Genomic DNA, 13,843 nt, shown 5'->3' on the forward strand with positions numbered 1-13,843 from the left:
AGCAATTTTCTGCTTCAACAGCATCACGCCAAAGTCGTTGTATTCAGTCTCTACGTGACGGAGGAGCTTCAGAAGTCAACATCCACAAGCAGCCAGATCCGAATAGTCCAGGGAGATGCAACATCTGAAGACGACCGGGCTAAAGCCATGGAAGCAGTGCACAGTTTCTTGGGTGGCCTCGACTGTCTGGTCTGCACGGTTGGCATCATGGGCCAAGTTCAGCGGGTGGCTCAGATGAGTCCTGAAAGTATCGTCAGGACGTATAGCGTCAACGTTTTCGCACCTATGCACTTGGTACGTTGTTGGATTACACATACCACCCTGTTGGGTTGGGGTGTCACCTGCTTACTGACTGGCTGATACATTCCAGTGCCAATTGTTTCTCCCTGATCTTCGTCAGTCCAGGGGAAAGATCATCATCTTATCCTCTGCGGTGGACAGAAGCATACAATATGCCGGCTGGATGCAGTATTGTTCCACCAAGGCCGCTCTGACACGGTTCATTGAGGTCTTTGGGCATGAGGAATCAGATGTCAAGGTTCTTGGTGTCTATCCCGGTTTGACCAGAACAACAATGATTAATGACATGGTGGCCCGTAAATATACTGGAATCATGACAGATGACGAAGTCCAGAAGTTTGTCGATTGGGATCGAGATCAGGGTATGGAGCCACCAGAATGGTGCGCCAATTCTGTGGCTAAGATGAGCGTGGGAGAGGTGGAAGTATCGAAAAACGGCGTCTGCCAGTATTACTATGAGTATGATCCAGACTTCAAAGTGGTTGCTAAGACTTCGAAGCTCTAATCAAGCAATATTCGGACAGTGGACATAGAGGTGTTATATACCATACATCAATGACTATGTAAGATCTTGTCTATGGAGTGCTCTCATACCCCTAGCGACATCGATTTAATACCCTCTAATTTTCCAGATTTAAACCTGTAGAAGAGTCAGTTATCGTTTACTTGCCGTAAGAAAAAGTGATCGCGTACTCAGCACAGATCTCAGCTGCAGTGACAAACTTGACTCCTTCGTGAGCTTTGAGGAAGTCGAAGAAACGTTCATGCATCAACATGATGTTCGAACGACCACTCACTTGTGGATGGATACTGATAGTAAAAGTGAAAGTATCATACTCGCGATAGAAGAAGGAGAACTGATCTTCCCACTGCACTTGAATATCTCTTGGATTGATGAAACCATGTGTGCCAGGGTTGCGAATGGCGAATTGCATGGGTGCTGGAGCACTCTCAGTCAGCACAAAAGACGATTCATTTCATGATCCCAAGAGACTGTATACTCACGCCAGTCGTCAATGTTCCAAGAACCTGGAACCTCCACCACTTTCGTCACTTTGTTCTCTCGCATTGGCATCATCCAGGTGTCTGGGTCTTTAGAGTAGTCTGGATACTCCACAGTGTTGCCAACATTAGGGACGTAGTATGGTTGGCAATCGTGGTGGCCCATGGAGTGGTCATATTCGATCCCAAAATCCTCTAAAATCTGCATCGATCTGGGTGACACTTCCCATGAAGGAGCCACCCATCCTTTGGGATACTTGCCCGTGAATTCTTCATAGACTTTGATTGTTTTGGCCATGACTTTCCGCTCTTGCTCCTCTGTCAACCGAGAGACAGACTCATGCGTGTATCCATGGAGGCCGCTTATCAGGAACGTGCATTAGAATAGCTTTTTGAAACAGAAGTGAGAGGCCTACATCTCATGTCCTTGATCACGAACCTTTGCCATCTGATCGGGGAATGACAGAATAGTGTGGCTCGGCATGAACCAAGTAGCTTTGATGTTGCGCTCGGTGAAGTACTTTAACAGTCGATCCACACCGACGTTGGCGCCAAAGATGCCTCGCGAGATATCACTTGCATTGGCCGCAGAGCCATCCTTGGTGTTGAGCCTATAGCAGTCAGATCAAGGCGCCAAACATTCCTTCTACATTTCTTACCATCCGGAGCAGGCGTCAACATCAATGCAGTACGCGATCAGAACCCTTTTGCCCATGTTGTTGTTCTTTCTAATGGTCTGATTGGTTGTTTGAACAGAGGACTGGATGTCTTGGGCACTGACAGGACCTAAGAGATTTCTTGCTTGAAGTCTTTGGTTCCAGGCATGGCTTTTATCACCACTTTACTAATACTACGAAGCTCCTCTAGATTGGCAGACGAACGCACGTGGCTACCGGAACCCTGAACATCGACAAGGTTGGCTCTTCGGATGTCTGTGTCTGGAGCCTCAGACTCGAAAGCCTGGAATGATACAAACAAACACTATGCAGTACATTGTCACCCAGAGACGCGACAGCCCGGGAGAGCTGCGGTCCCCCGGTCTCACGATGGAAGCTGAATAGCCTGGTGGGGCACTGCTGATAAGCAGACTTGGCCTGAGATCCCGGCGGAACAACGCGACGCTAAATTTATGGGAATAACAAAATCTCACGTGGGAGAGCGACATGGAGATTGTCATGGAGGATGTATAATTCCGGACATGTTCAGTTGCTGTGCCCAGGTGCATTTCGTTGCATGATCGATGAACAGAGGTGGTTCTCATGGGTCACCACTGGTAGGCTGATATTTAGACAGATGGGCAGCATTGTTCAACCCGGGAATCGACATCGACTTCTCTACGCCAAAGTCAAGACGTAAAGTGACAACTATGGCAACGATCGTTACACACCATATTGATGACCCTACCGGGGCTCTACCGGGGCCTCTGCAAGGAAAGTGGGTCATGGTGTTGGGATTTGTACTGGGTTCTTTGGCATTGCTCCTTGTGAAGGTTTGCAAAGTTCCATCTCGGTACTTAACTCAAGTCCTTGGTCTAACTCTGGCGGCAGCATGCCTACTCTACAGACATTAGCAAGATCCCAGGCATCCCTGAGATTCCAGGGGCTAAGCCATTCATCGGCCACCTCCATATGCATGCTGGTGCCACGGGCGTGAACGACGCCATGTTATGGAGTCAATGGGGAAAGCGACTTGATACTGAGCTGCTCCAGTGCAAGTTTGGGAGCAGGAGAATCGTCGTCGCCAACTCCTTCAATGCAGTGCGTGAGATGTTCGTGAAGAATGCAAACTCCACCTCTGGAAGGCCTCGACAGTACATTTTCGAGCATTTTGTCGGTACGTAGATGGCTGCGGGCAAAGGATTGACCGATGCGACTGATATGTTTTTGCCCAACCCAGGTTATGACCTTGGAACACATTCCCTCAACGACAGTTTCAAGCGTCAAAGGACAGCGGGGCTAAAGTCAACCCAGCCTCGACTGTGGCCATCATACTACCCGATGCTTGCCCGTGAGGGGTTTGAGTTGGTTCAATACATGGCTGAAGAGGGAGGATATGGAACCAAATCGCTGTTAGTTCTTGATCTACTACGCAAGGTCAGCATGAACATCGCCTTCCAACTCACCTTCGCCAAGAGGTTCAGAAATGCCAACGACCCCTGGCTACAAGAGTACATTTCGAATGCTCAGAAGATCACAAAGTATGAGACAGGCCGATGACTGTTTTTGGCCAAAAGCTAACGATGCAGGGTCCGAGGTGCCTCCAACACCTGGATTGATTTCGTCCCGTTACTTCGACTAAATCCTTGGGCGGCCACAGACGCCAAAGTAGCAAGTATCGCATCCAAGAAACGGGACGATATGATTGCTGTGATCCTGAAGGAACTACAGGAGAAAATCGACAGCGGAGAACAAGTCGACTGCATCGCATCCTGGGTCCTGAAAGACAAAGAAGCATCTCTAACTCTCGGAGATGCCGTCAAGTGCTGCATGTCGATGCTCCAAGGGGGGGTGGAAACCATTCCATCTCACGTCTTTGCAGGTCTCGGAGGGCTGCTCTCTCCCCAAGGACTAGAGTACCAAGAACGAGCCTATAAAGAGATCCGTGCGGTCTATGCCACCGATGAGGAGGCAATCGAGAATTGTTTCCGCGAGGAGAAGGTGTCATACGTGACGGCGCTATATAAGGAAATGCTGCGATATTATTCCATCGTGCCATTCTCACTTCCTCGCGAGACGACAGCGGCGATCAAGGTCCACAACGGGGAGGGCTCAGAAGTCACTATCCCTGCTGGGACGTATGTGTATATGAATTCCGAAGGTGGCAATCACGGTGAGTTTTGGATACGGAGCGCGGCACCTGCGAGATTATGAACCTAATTTCTACGTGCGATTGACAGATCCGGGTCGTTTTGGACCTGACGCCTCAGAATTCAACCCAGCACGATGGCTGGAAAGACCAGAGATCAACGGGCCTGGTCTTCCTCATTACGCATATGGTGTGGGCTCGCGGGTCTGCCCAGCATGGCAAATCACTAATCGAATCATGTATGGCATCCTCATGCGCCTGATTTTGGCCTTTAGACTATGTCCAGACGAGAATGCCCTACCTCCCACGGACTACATCACATATGGCGAGACACCGAGCGGCGTGGCCAACGCCCCGAAGCCTTTCCTGATCCGTTTTGTCCCCAGATCTCCGGACAAGTTGAAGGCAATTCTGGCCACTGAGAAGCAGATCTACGAGTGAAGCGTGTACGAGAGTTCGAAGAGGCCGTCGAGGAGAGGCTTAATGTTGGCCTCGTAAGGCGTATGGAGACATTTACTTGCCTCCCGATGGAAGAATTCCAGTTGCAGGACAAAGTAACGGAATTATGTGACGATGATAAGGCTGTGGAGAAAGTCGCCTGACGGTGTGCGATAGCACTGATAAAACATTATGACTCTCAGGTCCCAGTAGCTCTATCATCTGAACAGTTCGATCAAAGTGTCACCTCCTGCATTGGCCAACTTAGAGGCGATGACTGTCAACCGTAGTCAATATCGCTGTACTGGGTATGTAGAACTAAGTGGCTCTGATGACAACGTGTAAACTGTTTTCGAGAATTTCATTCGTGCAGTATGCTATCTAAAATACCAACTCGACTCGTTCCAACACATCTGTCGGTCTACCCAGAGACACCCAGCCCCTCCGCTCGGTCAGCTCAAACACGACGTTGAATAAAGTCTCGCTGGTGCTAAGCCCCTGCTTTTTCCGATTGATAGCCGAGGGAAAATTTTCCTCATCCTTGAACAATGCCATGATAGACTCATGGGACGCATTCTGACCTACATCAGATGTGGCAAGTTGCTGCATTCGAGCAGCTCGAAGGGGCGAATCGACCATCCAGCCAGGTTCATCGACGCCGTGGTGCTTCAGAAGGAAATTATTGGCATGGCAGATGCGACCCAGCCCGTCTGGCGCGAGCTCGGCGAATCCGATATTGCTGCACTCGAGGCCGGTCACACCCGTCTTATCGCCAATGAGAATATGCGCACTGGCAGCAATGCCGGCCTTTTTCAGTTTTGAAAGTGCGTTCTCTCGACTGGCAGACTCCAGCACAGTGCGAAGGCCAAAGTGTATAGGCATTCGCAGTGGATCGACGCCGCGAGCGCGGATCGCATTGAGACAGCAGCCAACCCCGTTGGCGTTGAAACCAATCTTTCCGATGATACCGGCTTCGGTGATCATTTGAAAGGGTACCAGATCTGTACCTGGCTGTGTGACTCTAAGGATGATGAGGTTCTGCATCTGTTGAGGCTTCCAGTCCCAGTTTTGGCCCAGGAATGTTTTGCCATTGGGGGTCATCCACCCGATGCTCGTGCAACCGTCACTGTCTATATCTACGGATGTTGACGAGGATGTCTCCGATGCTAGGTCTTGAAACATGCTGAATGCAATCTCACTGCGGATGTTGAGCGCCAGGATATCAGTGTAGTCGGCACCGGCTCCATCAGCGATGCCATGCATCTCCTGCTCGTACCGCGGGTAATTGGTGGCGATGTAGGGTGCAAAGGCTTCGGACTGTCTACGGACTTCGGGCCATTCCATGGTTGACATGGTCTGAAAAATGGATTCGTAAAATTTGAGTGATCCATGGACTTGAGATTTGGCTTCAGATCCGTGCTTGAGTCCAATCTGCACAAGATGGTAAGTAGATGAACATCCCCCTCACTCTCACACGGTGCGTACCTCATACGGAGTTCCTGAGCAAGAGATGTCCAACATTGTGGCTCGCCTTGGATGGTCGAAATGATGCCGGCTATCAATTGTGAGTTGTTGTCGAGAGCGTGAAACAGTATTACCAATGACGGCCTGCTTATCTACCAACACCAAGGAAGTATTCATTATTCACAGCAGTCCTCATGATTACCAAGACGTGTACTACGACATCTGGGACAATTCAACAGCGGCAAGGACCGCATCTGAGCCGAGCACATTGAATGAGCGAATCTCATACTTTCGTCTGAACCCTGGAGCGGACCAAGGCGACCAAGAACTCTGGTGGTACGAGTGTCAACTCCAATTTAAGGTAATATTCGCGTAAATCCGACCATCTTCGGTCAACTTCTAGTTTGACTAATTCGAGACACCAATCCGGATTGGAGTTTGTAATGAGAAGCCTAGTTCCGCTTTGACAACACTCTTGTGGCGGCCCATGTGAAAGGATCGCGCATATTATCATGTGGTAGGGAGATGTAGGTATTCAGGGCACGTTTGCCGCGGCCAAAGAGGTAAATTCTTTTTCTTGACCAACCCCCGACACTAGGACAGCTAACTTTTGTAACCTTCTTGCATGCTTTTAAAAGAAATCGAAGCTTCGAGCGAGTCGAAACACTTTCGAGAATTCGAAGGCACGGCCATTCAGGACTATGTCCGTCGCGATGGAGTCTTCCAACCACGAAGATCCATCCAGGAGCGAGCGTGATGCAGCAAACACGGATACAGTTGTCCAGAATCTCCCAATGCCCGGTATATCATACTTTCACCCGATCCAGCAACCTCCTCCAGGGACATTTTTGAGCATGTCTGACGACAGCCAAGCGCGGCCGATTCTCTTCACGCCGATCCAGATACGGGATGTCACATTCCAGAACCGCATCTGGGTTTCGCCCATGTGCCAGTACTCGTCGTCAGATGGGCTGTTAACTGACTGGCACGTGACGCAGCTAGGTAGTTATGCCTGCAGAGGGGCGTCGTTGGTGGTTGTGGAGGCTGCTGGGGTCCTGCCTGAAGGCCGGACGACTCCAGAAGACGCGGGGATTTGGAAGGATGAACAGATTCCCAGCTTCCGTCGCGTGGTCGAGATGATTCATTCGCAAGGTCAAAAGGCCGGTGCTCAGTTGGCGCATGCTGGCCGGAAGGGAAGTATGCTGGCTCCGTGGCTTGGTCTGGGTCTGGCGTCCAAGGAGGCCAATGGGTTCCTCGAGGACGTGGTTGCTCCCAGCGCCATTGCTTATGATGCGGACCACCCTGTCCCTCGAGCGATGACGGTCGAGGACATTGAAATCTGTGTTCAAGCCTTTGCCGATGCTGCTAGAAGGGCCGTGGTGGCCGGATTTGATGTCATTGACATCCACGCCGCTCACGGGTACCTCATCCACACTTTCTTGTCACCTGTCTCCAACCACCGAACAGACATTTATGGAGGAAGTTTTCAAAACCGCATACGATTCGCCATTGATATTGTAAAGGCGGTGCGAGCAGCCATCCCAGAAGGAATGCCGCTGTTCTTCCGGTGTTCGGCCACCGATTCCTTGGAGGAAGGCCGAGGTTGGGAGATTCACGACACGGTGAAGCTGGCAAAGATTCTCAAGGGCTGTGGTGTGGATCTGATAGATGTCACCGGATCAGGCAAGACTCAAAAGTATACGTGCGTAGACGATTTGCTGGCTAACTGTGAGGGGCAGGATTACACCCGGACCAAAAGATAGTACCTGGACCAGCGTATCAAGCGCCACTGGCGGCGGACATCAGATCCCAGGTTCCGGAACTGTTGGTCAGCTCAGTGGGTATCTTGCAACAGTCTGTTGTGGCGGAAAGGGTGTTGAGAGATGGCTCGGCCGATGCGATCTTCATTGGGAGGGAGTTCTCAAGAAACCCAAGCTACGTTCTTACGGTGGCCAACGAACTTGGAGTTAAGGTCAAATGGCCAATCCAGCTGCACCGAGCCGAGCCATCGTACCGTAGCCGGCGTCTACTGAGCTTGTAGAGAGTCTAGACGAAATCAGCGTCAAAGCATTGGGGGAATAGGGAGGGGATGAGGCCCACACTCATTGAAACAATGGGCAATACTAAACAGAGAAATGTCTCTTTTGTCTTCCTTTGGTCTTGGAATGAGGAATAGAAGGGGTGATAGCCGAATGGAGACGTTGAGTTAGACATGATATCTGGCGAGAAACATGACTAGCTCAGACATGACAGAGATCTTCCAGTAATAATGAGGATGGGAATGAATCTGGAGAAGCCTCGCTCAGCTCGTTCAAGCACAGCTTCATGTCATCAACGAATCGATCATCACTCTCCGAAGCAGATTTCCTTCCCAGGCACTGTTCTTAAATACAATATCATCATTCTTTATTGAAACAGTTCAATCTTTGACATAGACTACTGTGATAAATTGATGTTTTGCTTTGGGCCATCTGAGATATCCGTGATTGATTCGATAATCTTGTCGTCAAGATGCCCCCAATCTCACCACATTTTATAAATGCGGTCTATCCCGCCAATCGGCGCTGGGTCAAACACATCAGGCCAGCAGAGAAGCATTATATACACAGAACCTACTCCTCGAGTAGATCAACATCGTTTTCGAGCCTACTAGATACCCCGCTAACACCGACCTTCAACCAAACCTTCTTACTAGCGCTCAATATCACGGGGCATAAGCGATCCAAGGGTATAGTCATAACAATCTATGATATTCCCCACAGATCACCCTATTTCCCCGCGTTGAAGCCCCCACAAGACCTAGGCGATGTTACATCCGGCGGAGTTCTATAGCGCTCCCACCGGCATGATGCCACCGGGTCTATGAGTATTTACCTACTGTCATTCAAAGTTGTGAGGCTGTGTTAGCCATGTCTTCTTCATGAGAGAAGTACCGAGCCCTCTACTAGTCAGGTGAAAATCAAGTCTTAGAGTCAGTGCCGTCACTGCCGTGCGACCACGGCATATATGAACTTCCGACATGTACATAGTCCTGCCCGCTCTTACTTGATTTAATACTCCCCTCATCATTGATCTACTTTTGAGATACACTTTTGCCGTCACTGAAGTCAGCGAGATGAGATCCTTTATCACCCTCTATATGTGGTCTGCTGTGCTCCAGATTGGAGTCCTTTCGACCCCTAACTATGGCGATAACCCTATTGCAAAGCTCGATTCCGGCAACGCGATTGGTTTCACCAAAACTGATTTCCTTTCTGGGAAGAAGCTTAACGCCTGGCTAGGAATCCCGTTTGCTGATGAACCCTTACGATGGGGCCCTCCAAAGTCTCCAAAGCCATGGAATGCACCATTCAATGCAAGCAGGGTCGGACCAGCATGCATCCAGCAATTTAATTACCCAGAGCCAAGACGAGGCTTAATTCGACTGTGGTTCAATACACCAACTCCTGCTGAAAGTGAAGACTGCCTAAGTGTCTGCGTTTATGCGCCGTATGGTCACCATAAAAGGCCAAAGGCTGTTTTGGTTTGGTACTACGGTGGGGGCCTCTTATATGGGTCCAACGCAGTCGAGAAGTATGACTTCTCTAATATGGCCGTGAACAATGATGTTATTGTCGTTGTGCCAAACTACAGAACTAATGGTTTTGGGTTTCCGGGTTCGCCTCAGATCCCAGTAGCAGAAGGGAACCCTGGGTACGTGGCCCATCCTTAACTCTAGATTTCAAGCATGCTTACCGGGGTCGTAGTCTTCTGGACCAACGTCTGGCTTTAGATTGGGTCAGAAGGAACATTGCTGCCTTTGGAGGTGATCCTGGTCAAGTGACCATCTTTGGCGAGAGTGCCGGAGCTGCAAGGTGGGTGTAGAAAGATTGCTTCGTGTTTTCTTTTCTTATGCGACACTTCAGCTCGGACAGGTCTCATTATAGCACTGACCTTGGATTCATAGTGTCGACTATTTTCTGACTCAGCCGCCGAAACCGCTCAATTTCCGAGCTGCTATCATGCAATCAGGAACGTCGACATTCCGCGCGCGTCCTGCAAATCCTGCCACGGGATGGAATATTCTCGTTAACGGGGTAGGCTGCACAAACGCAACGGATATATTGGAATGTATGCGGAGCGTGCCTGTGGATGACCTAAGAAATTACCAAGAGCAAAATCGTGTACCTTGGGCACCTATTTTTGATAACGTCACCAGTTCTCTGACCGCGCGCTCAAACCGTCTCAATTCGACCCAGGAAAACCCTGGCGACTTTGCCCGTGTTCCCATCCTTGGTGGAAGTAATGCGGATGAGGGTCGACTGTATTCCGTCTCCGCCATCAATGCGACATCGTTCCTAAAACCACTCTTAGGCTTCACGACAGATGAACAGGTCTATGCGTTTCTAGAGAATTATCCTCTAAGCGATGGCTATATGAATGAGTTCGAGCAACTCGCCGCCCCGTACCGTGACTTTATCTTCCAATGCCCGGCACGATTGGTGCATCTGGAGACGGCGCGGGTAGGTGTTCCAAGTTGGAGGTACTATTATAACGCCAGCTTCCCAAACTTGGACATCTTTGATGACGCAGGGGTCTATCACTCGAGTGAGATCGCGCTGGTATCTGGGACATTCCCTCCCAATGGTTCAACGCCATATCAGCATCAGCTGAGCCGCTACATTCAGAAGATATGGTGTGATTTCGCAAAAGATCCTTATGGCTTTGGCCGCCCACCTTGGCCACAGGTACCTCAGGCTATGGGTGAATTAGGCCATTCCAGAGTCCATAATCCGGTTGGCGACGAAGGCCCATTATTGAGCGTGCTCGATTCAACGAAGACTGACGAGGTCGATAAACATTGTCTTCTCTACCAGACGCTCTATGATCTACTTAGCGCATAATGCAGCGGCAAACAGGTTATTCTGTGCATTAGGGACAGTCAGCTTGTTCGATGGCCTTGAACAAGTTATATCAGTCTTAATGAGGCCCTTGGCGCTGAAGCCCCAAGTCTCATGCAAGTGTACTTTTTAGGAATGACTTGCAGCCTTCGATATGCCTCTTGGATATGTTTTGAGGAGACAGGTGCTGTATCCACGTGTGGTCTACTAAAAAGGCCACAAGGTTCCGTATCTTGCCTTTTCCTGGCTACTTCCTCCATAGCAGCCGCTCGATCTTTGACTTCTGCTCGATCATTGGCTTCTTTGACACTTATGGCTTCTTTCGTGAGAGTTTTGATAATCTCGGAAATCAAAAACCCTAGCACGTCAATAACATCGTCGCTCACTTTACTTTCGACCAGTCTGTCGAGTCCCACCCAGCGCCGAAATCGTTTGGCCTTTCGAAATGTGAAGCTAGCTTGGCGGCAATCAGACCAGTAGGCGTATTCATCTTTTGTCATGTTACTTGTGCGGTAGTCGGCCAGCGCAAGTTGGATCAGCATTTCCTGCCTTCCTTCTTCTTGTCCCACTTCATCTTCAATCATCTCTGGGGGTTGTTCTGAATAGAGAAAGGGGTCTTCCCAAGGGAAAGCTATCCTAGCTGTATGGTTAAAACGACGGGGCTGCGACTTGGATGGATATCCTTGCCCAGATTCCTTTCAACTAGTCAATTGAAGTGGACAGAACCATCATCTAGGTCTTCAACTGCACCTTTTGGTCACCATCCCCGAATGGAATAACTTCATCAGTGGCTCGATCGTCCGAATCTTTTGCATTCTTTCGTATGTCCTTCCAGTATAGAAAGTTCTTCAACCGAGCTATTCGCGAGCAGTTATGGCGCATCTGAAATGCGATATCCACGATTGAAACTGTTTTTATTCCTCGGCGATTTGCTAGATTCAACGCTTGAAGAATCTGAGAGCATGTTAGATTTCCTACATGTGTATGACTTTAGCGTCGCTGGAGGTGGAGGCCTTTGTACCATCTCAATCACCTGTTCCTTCACAATCGCTTCAATCAGCGCGGTGGTCTCCGAGTCCGGTTGCGCTGTTTCTCCCCCAATGAACATTATCTGGAGCTTCCATTTTGACTGGATCAGCATCGCAAACTCACAATGGTTGTAAAGCCAGCAAAAGGGTAAATGTTGCCTAACTGGGCAAATTTTGAGACTATGGGGGATAGGTTATGTTGTAGGGATGGGAGTAGATACGGCGGGCAATATGGCTGACCTTCAATATCTCCTCCCTGTAGCTACCAGGAAGTTCATCTGGCAGTGTCATCGCTTTAGACTCCCTAGTAATAGCAGTATAACGGCGACAAAAACCAGCGAAGAAACATGCGAAAAAGGAGAATCCTCCTTGATGCTTTCGCGAAAGCGAAAGATGAAAGCTAATGTGATGGGTCTCTGAGATCGTTAAGTCTGGGCTTGGCCACATAGAAGGAGGGAAATGGAGGGCGAACATCCGATTCTTATGTCCTTCTGCACTCGTAGGGATCGTTGAGGAATCACATAAATTGACATACAGGTTTCTTTGCCGATAGACACCAGCAACGAGCATGACAAAGCACTCTGGGGGAAGAAACATGTGCCATGTCCCACTATAGTGCGTGAGATGTGGCAGGAAAGCCCGGACGGGGACTAATGGTGTCCTTGAAGGCCAGGTATGCATAAAATGGCGAGTCAGTCAGTGATGTTGACGACCACAAATTTAGTTGAGGACCCTCTTTGGGGACTCAATCGGACTCTCTACCTCATCCTATTTGTTCTGGCAATGGGGCACGATGGACATTAGCACATGAGGTACCTTGGTCAAATTCCAATAACCACCTGCATACTGGCAGACTTCGTGGAGGTCAGGGCCTCAGGATGCCTTCAAAAGCGGGAAGACTATGAAATTGGCCGAGACTACGCTAATGGGCGGGGCAATGAGTTCTAGGAGGTGGCCTGAATTTGTCGAACTACCTGTTGGTCCCCAACCAGGACAGAATCTTCTTCATAGAAACCCAGTGCTTCACTCACGTGATCCGCGCCATCGTAATACCTATAGACTTGCCATGTTAATATTTAGGTACTCACACATATGGCGCATAGAAGCCCAGCACAATGAGAGTGGAAAGAGTGAGCACACTTGGTTAAAGAACCCGATTTTCTAATTACTCGCGTCGATTTCTTTGGCATATGAATTCTTCCAAGCACCACGCTATAGATGAATTCGAGATAGTCGTCATTGTTTAGCACCAAAGATTCTTGCAGCATTGGCTTACTTCTGACACGTGGTGAGAATAGCAACACTGCTATTTTCGGGTGCCATACAACAGGAGACGAGACGTCGATTTACTGCTACTGATATCTTCCCACGAGACGCCTTGACACCGTAGTCGTCATCAACCTTCAAAGGCAACTTTTTTGTCTCCTCTCACAAACTGCGCTGGCTAGCATGGAGCGTTGACTACGACATTATCTGTGAGCCTGGTCTTGAGGCGGGAAAAGTGTTAGCCCATACGCGGATAATTAAGGTGGCCCGGAAACGGAAAAAGCGACTGTAGCAAGGATGACACGGCAAAATATGTCTGATAGAAATCGCGGAAAATCGAGTACTCGTGTACTTGTCGAGGTATAAGGAGTCAGTAGGAAGGAAAGCGATTCGAGGGGGTAACACCTTTTCTACATCTGCTAATCGTTATTCGAAATCACTTGCAGCGACAAGTACCGATAGCAGGAGTTCGCAACACACGTTCAATTCATATCCCACTAGTATGACTTCCGAACTCTTTCTTTGGGATCACCCAGTCTCACCATTCGCACAAAAGGTTCGCATTGCTTTAAGGGAAAAGCAAATCCCGTTTCATTTTCAGACGCCCAAAGGGGGAGGCACCGGAAATACCCAACTTCTAGACTCCGCGTTTGTCAAACA

General features: G+C 49.4%; 2 protein-coding genes across 2 annotated transcripts; one reads left to right on the top strand and one right to left on the bottom strand.

Moving 5' to 3' along the window:
- Window positions 1–6,722: 6,722 nt before the first annotated feature.
- PV10_00011 (uncharacterized protein) lies at window positions 6,723–8,050 on the top strand (the record flags this gene model as incomplete). The annotated part of the gene is made up of 2 exons (XM_016364032.1): window positions 6,723–7,737; window positions 7,785–8,050. 2 exons carry the CDS (start codon window positions 6,723–6,725, stop codon window positions 8,048–8,050), a joined length of 1,281 nt encoding a protein of 426 aa, XP_016227681.1.
- A 2,907-nt stretch (window positions 8,051–10,957) lies between these two features.
- Window positions 10,958–11,997, bottom strand: PV10_00012 (uncharacterized protein; the record flags this gene model as incomplete). The annotated part of the gene is made up of 3 exons (XM_016364033.1): window positions 10,958–11,584; window positions 11,640–11,843; window positions 11,911–11,997. The coding sequence occupies 3 exons, from the start codon at window positions 11,995–11,997 to the stop codon at window positions 10,958–10,960; spliced, it is 918 nt and encodes a 305-aa protein (XP_016227682.1).
- Window positions 11,998–13,843: the final 1,846 nt, after the last annotated feature.

Source organism: Exophiala mesophila, assembly GCF_000836275.1.
Source record: "Exophiala mesophila strain CBS 40295 unplaced genomic scaffold supercont1.1, whole genome shotgun sequence".
In the NCBI taxonomy this organism is placed as follows: domain Eukaryota; kingdom Fungi; phylum Ascomycota; class Eurotiomycetes; order Chaetothyriales; family Herpotrichiellaceae; genus Exophiala; species Exophiala mesophila.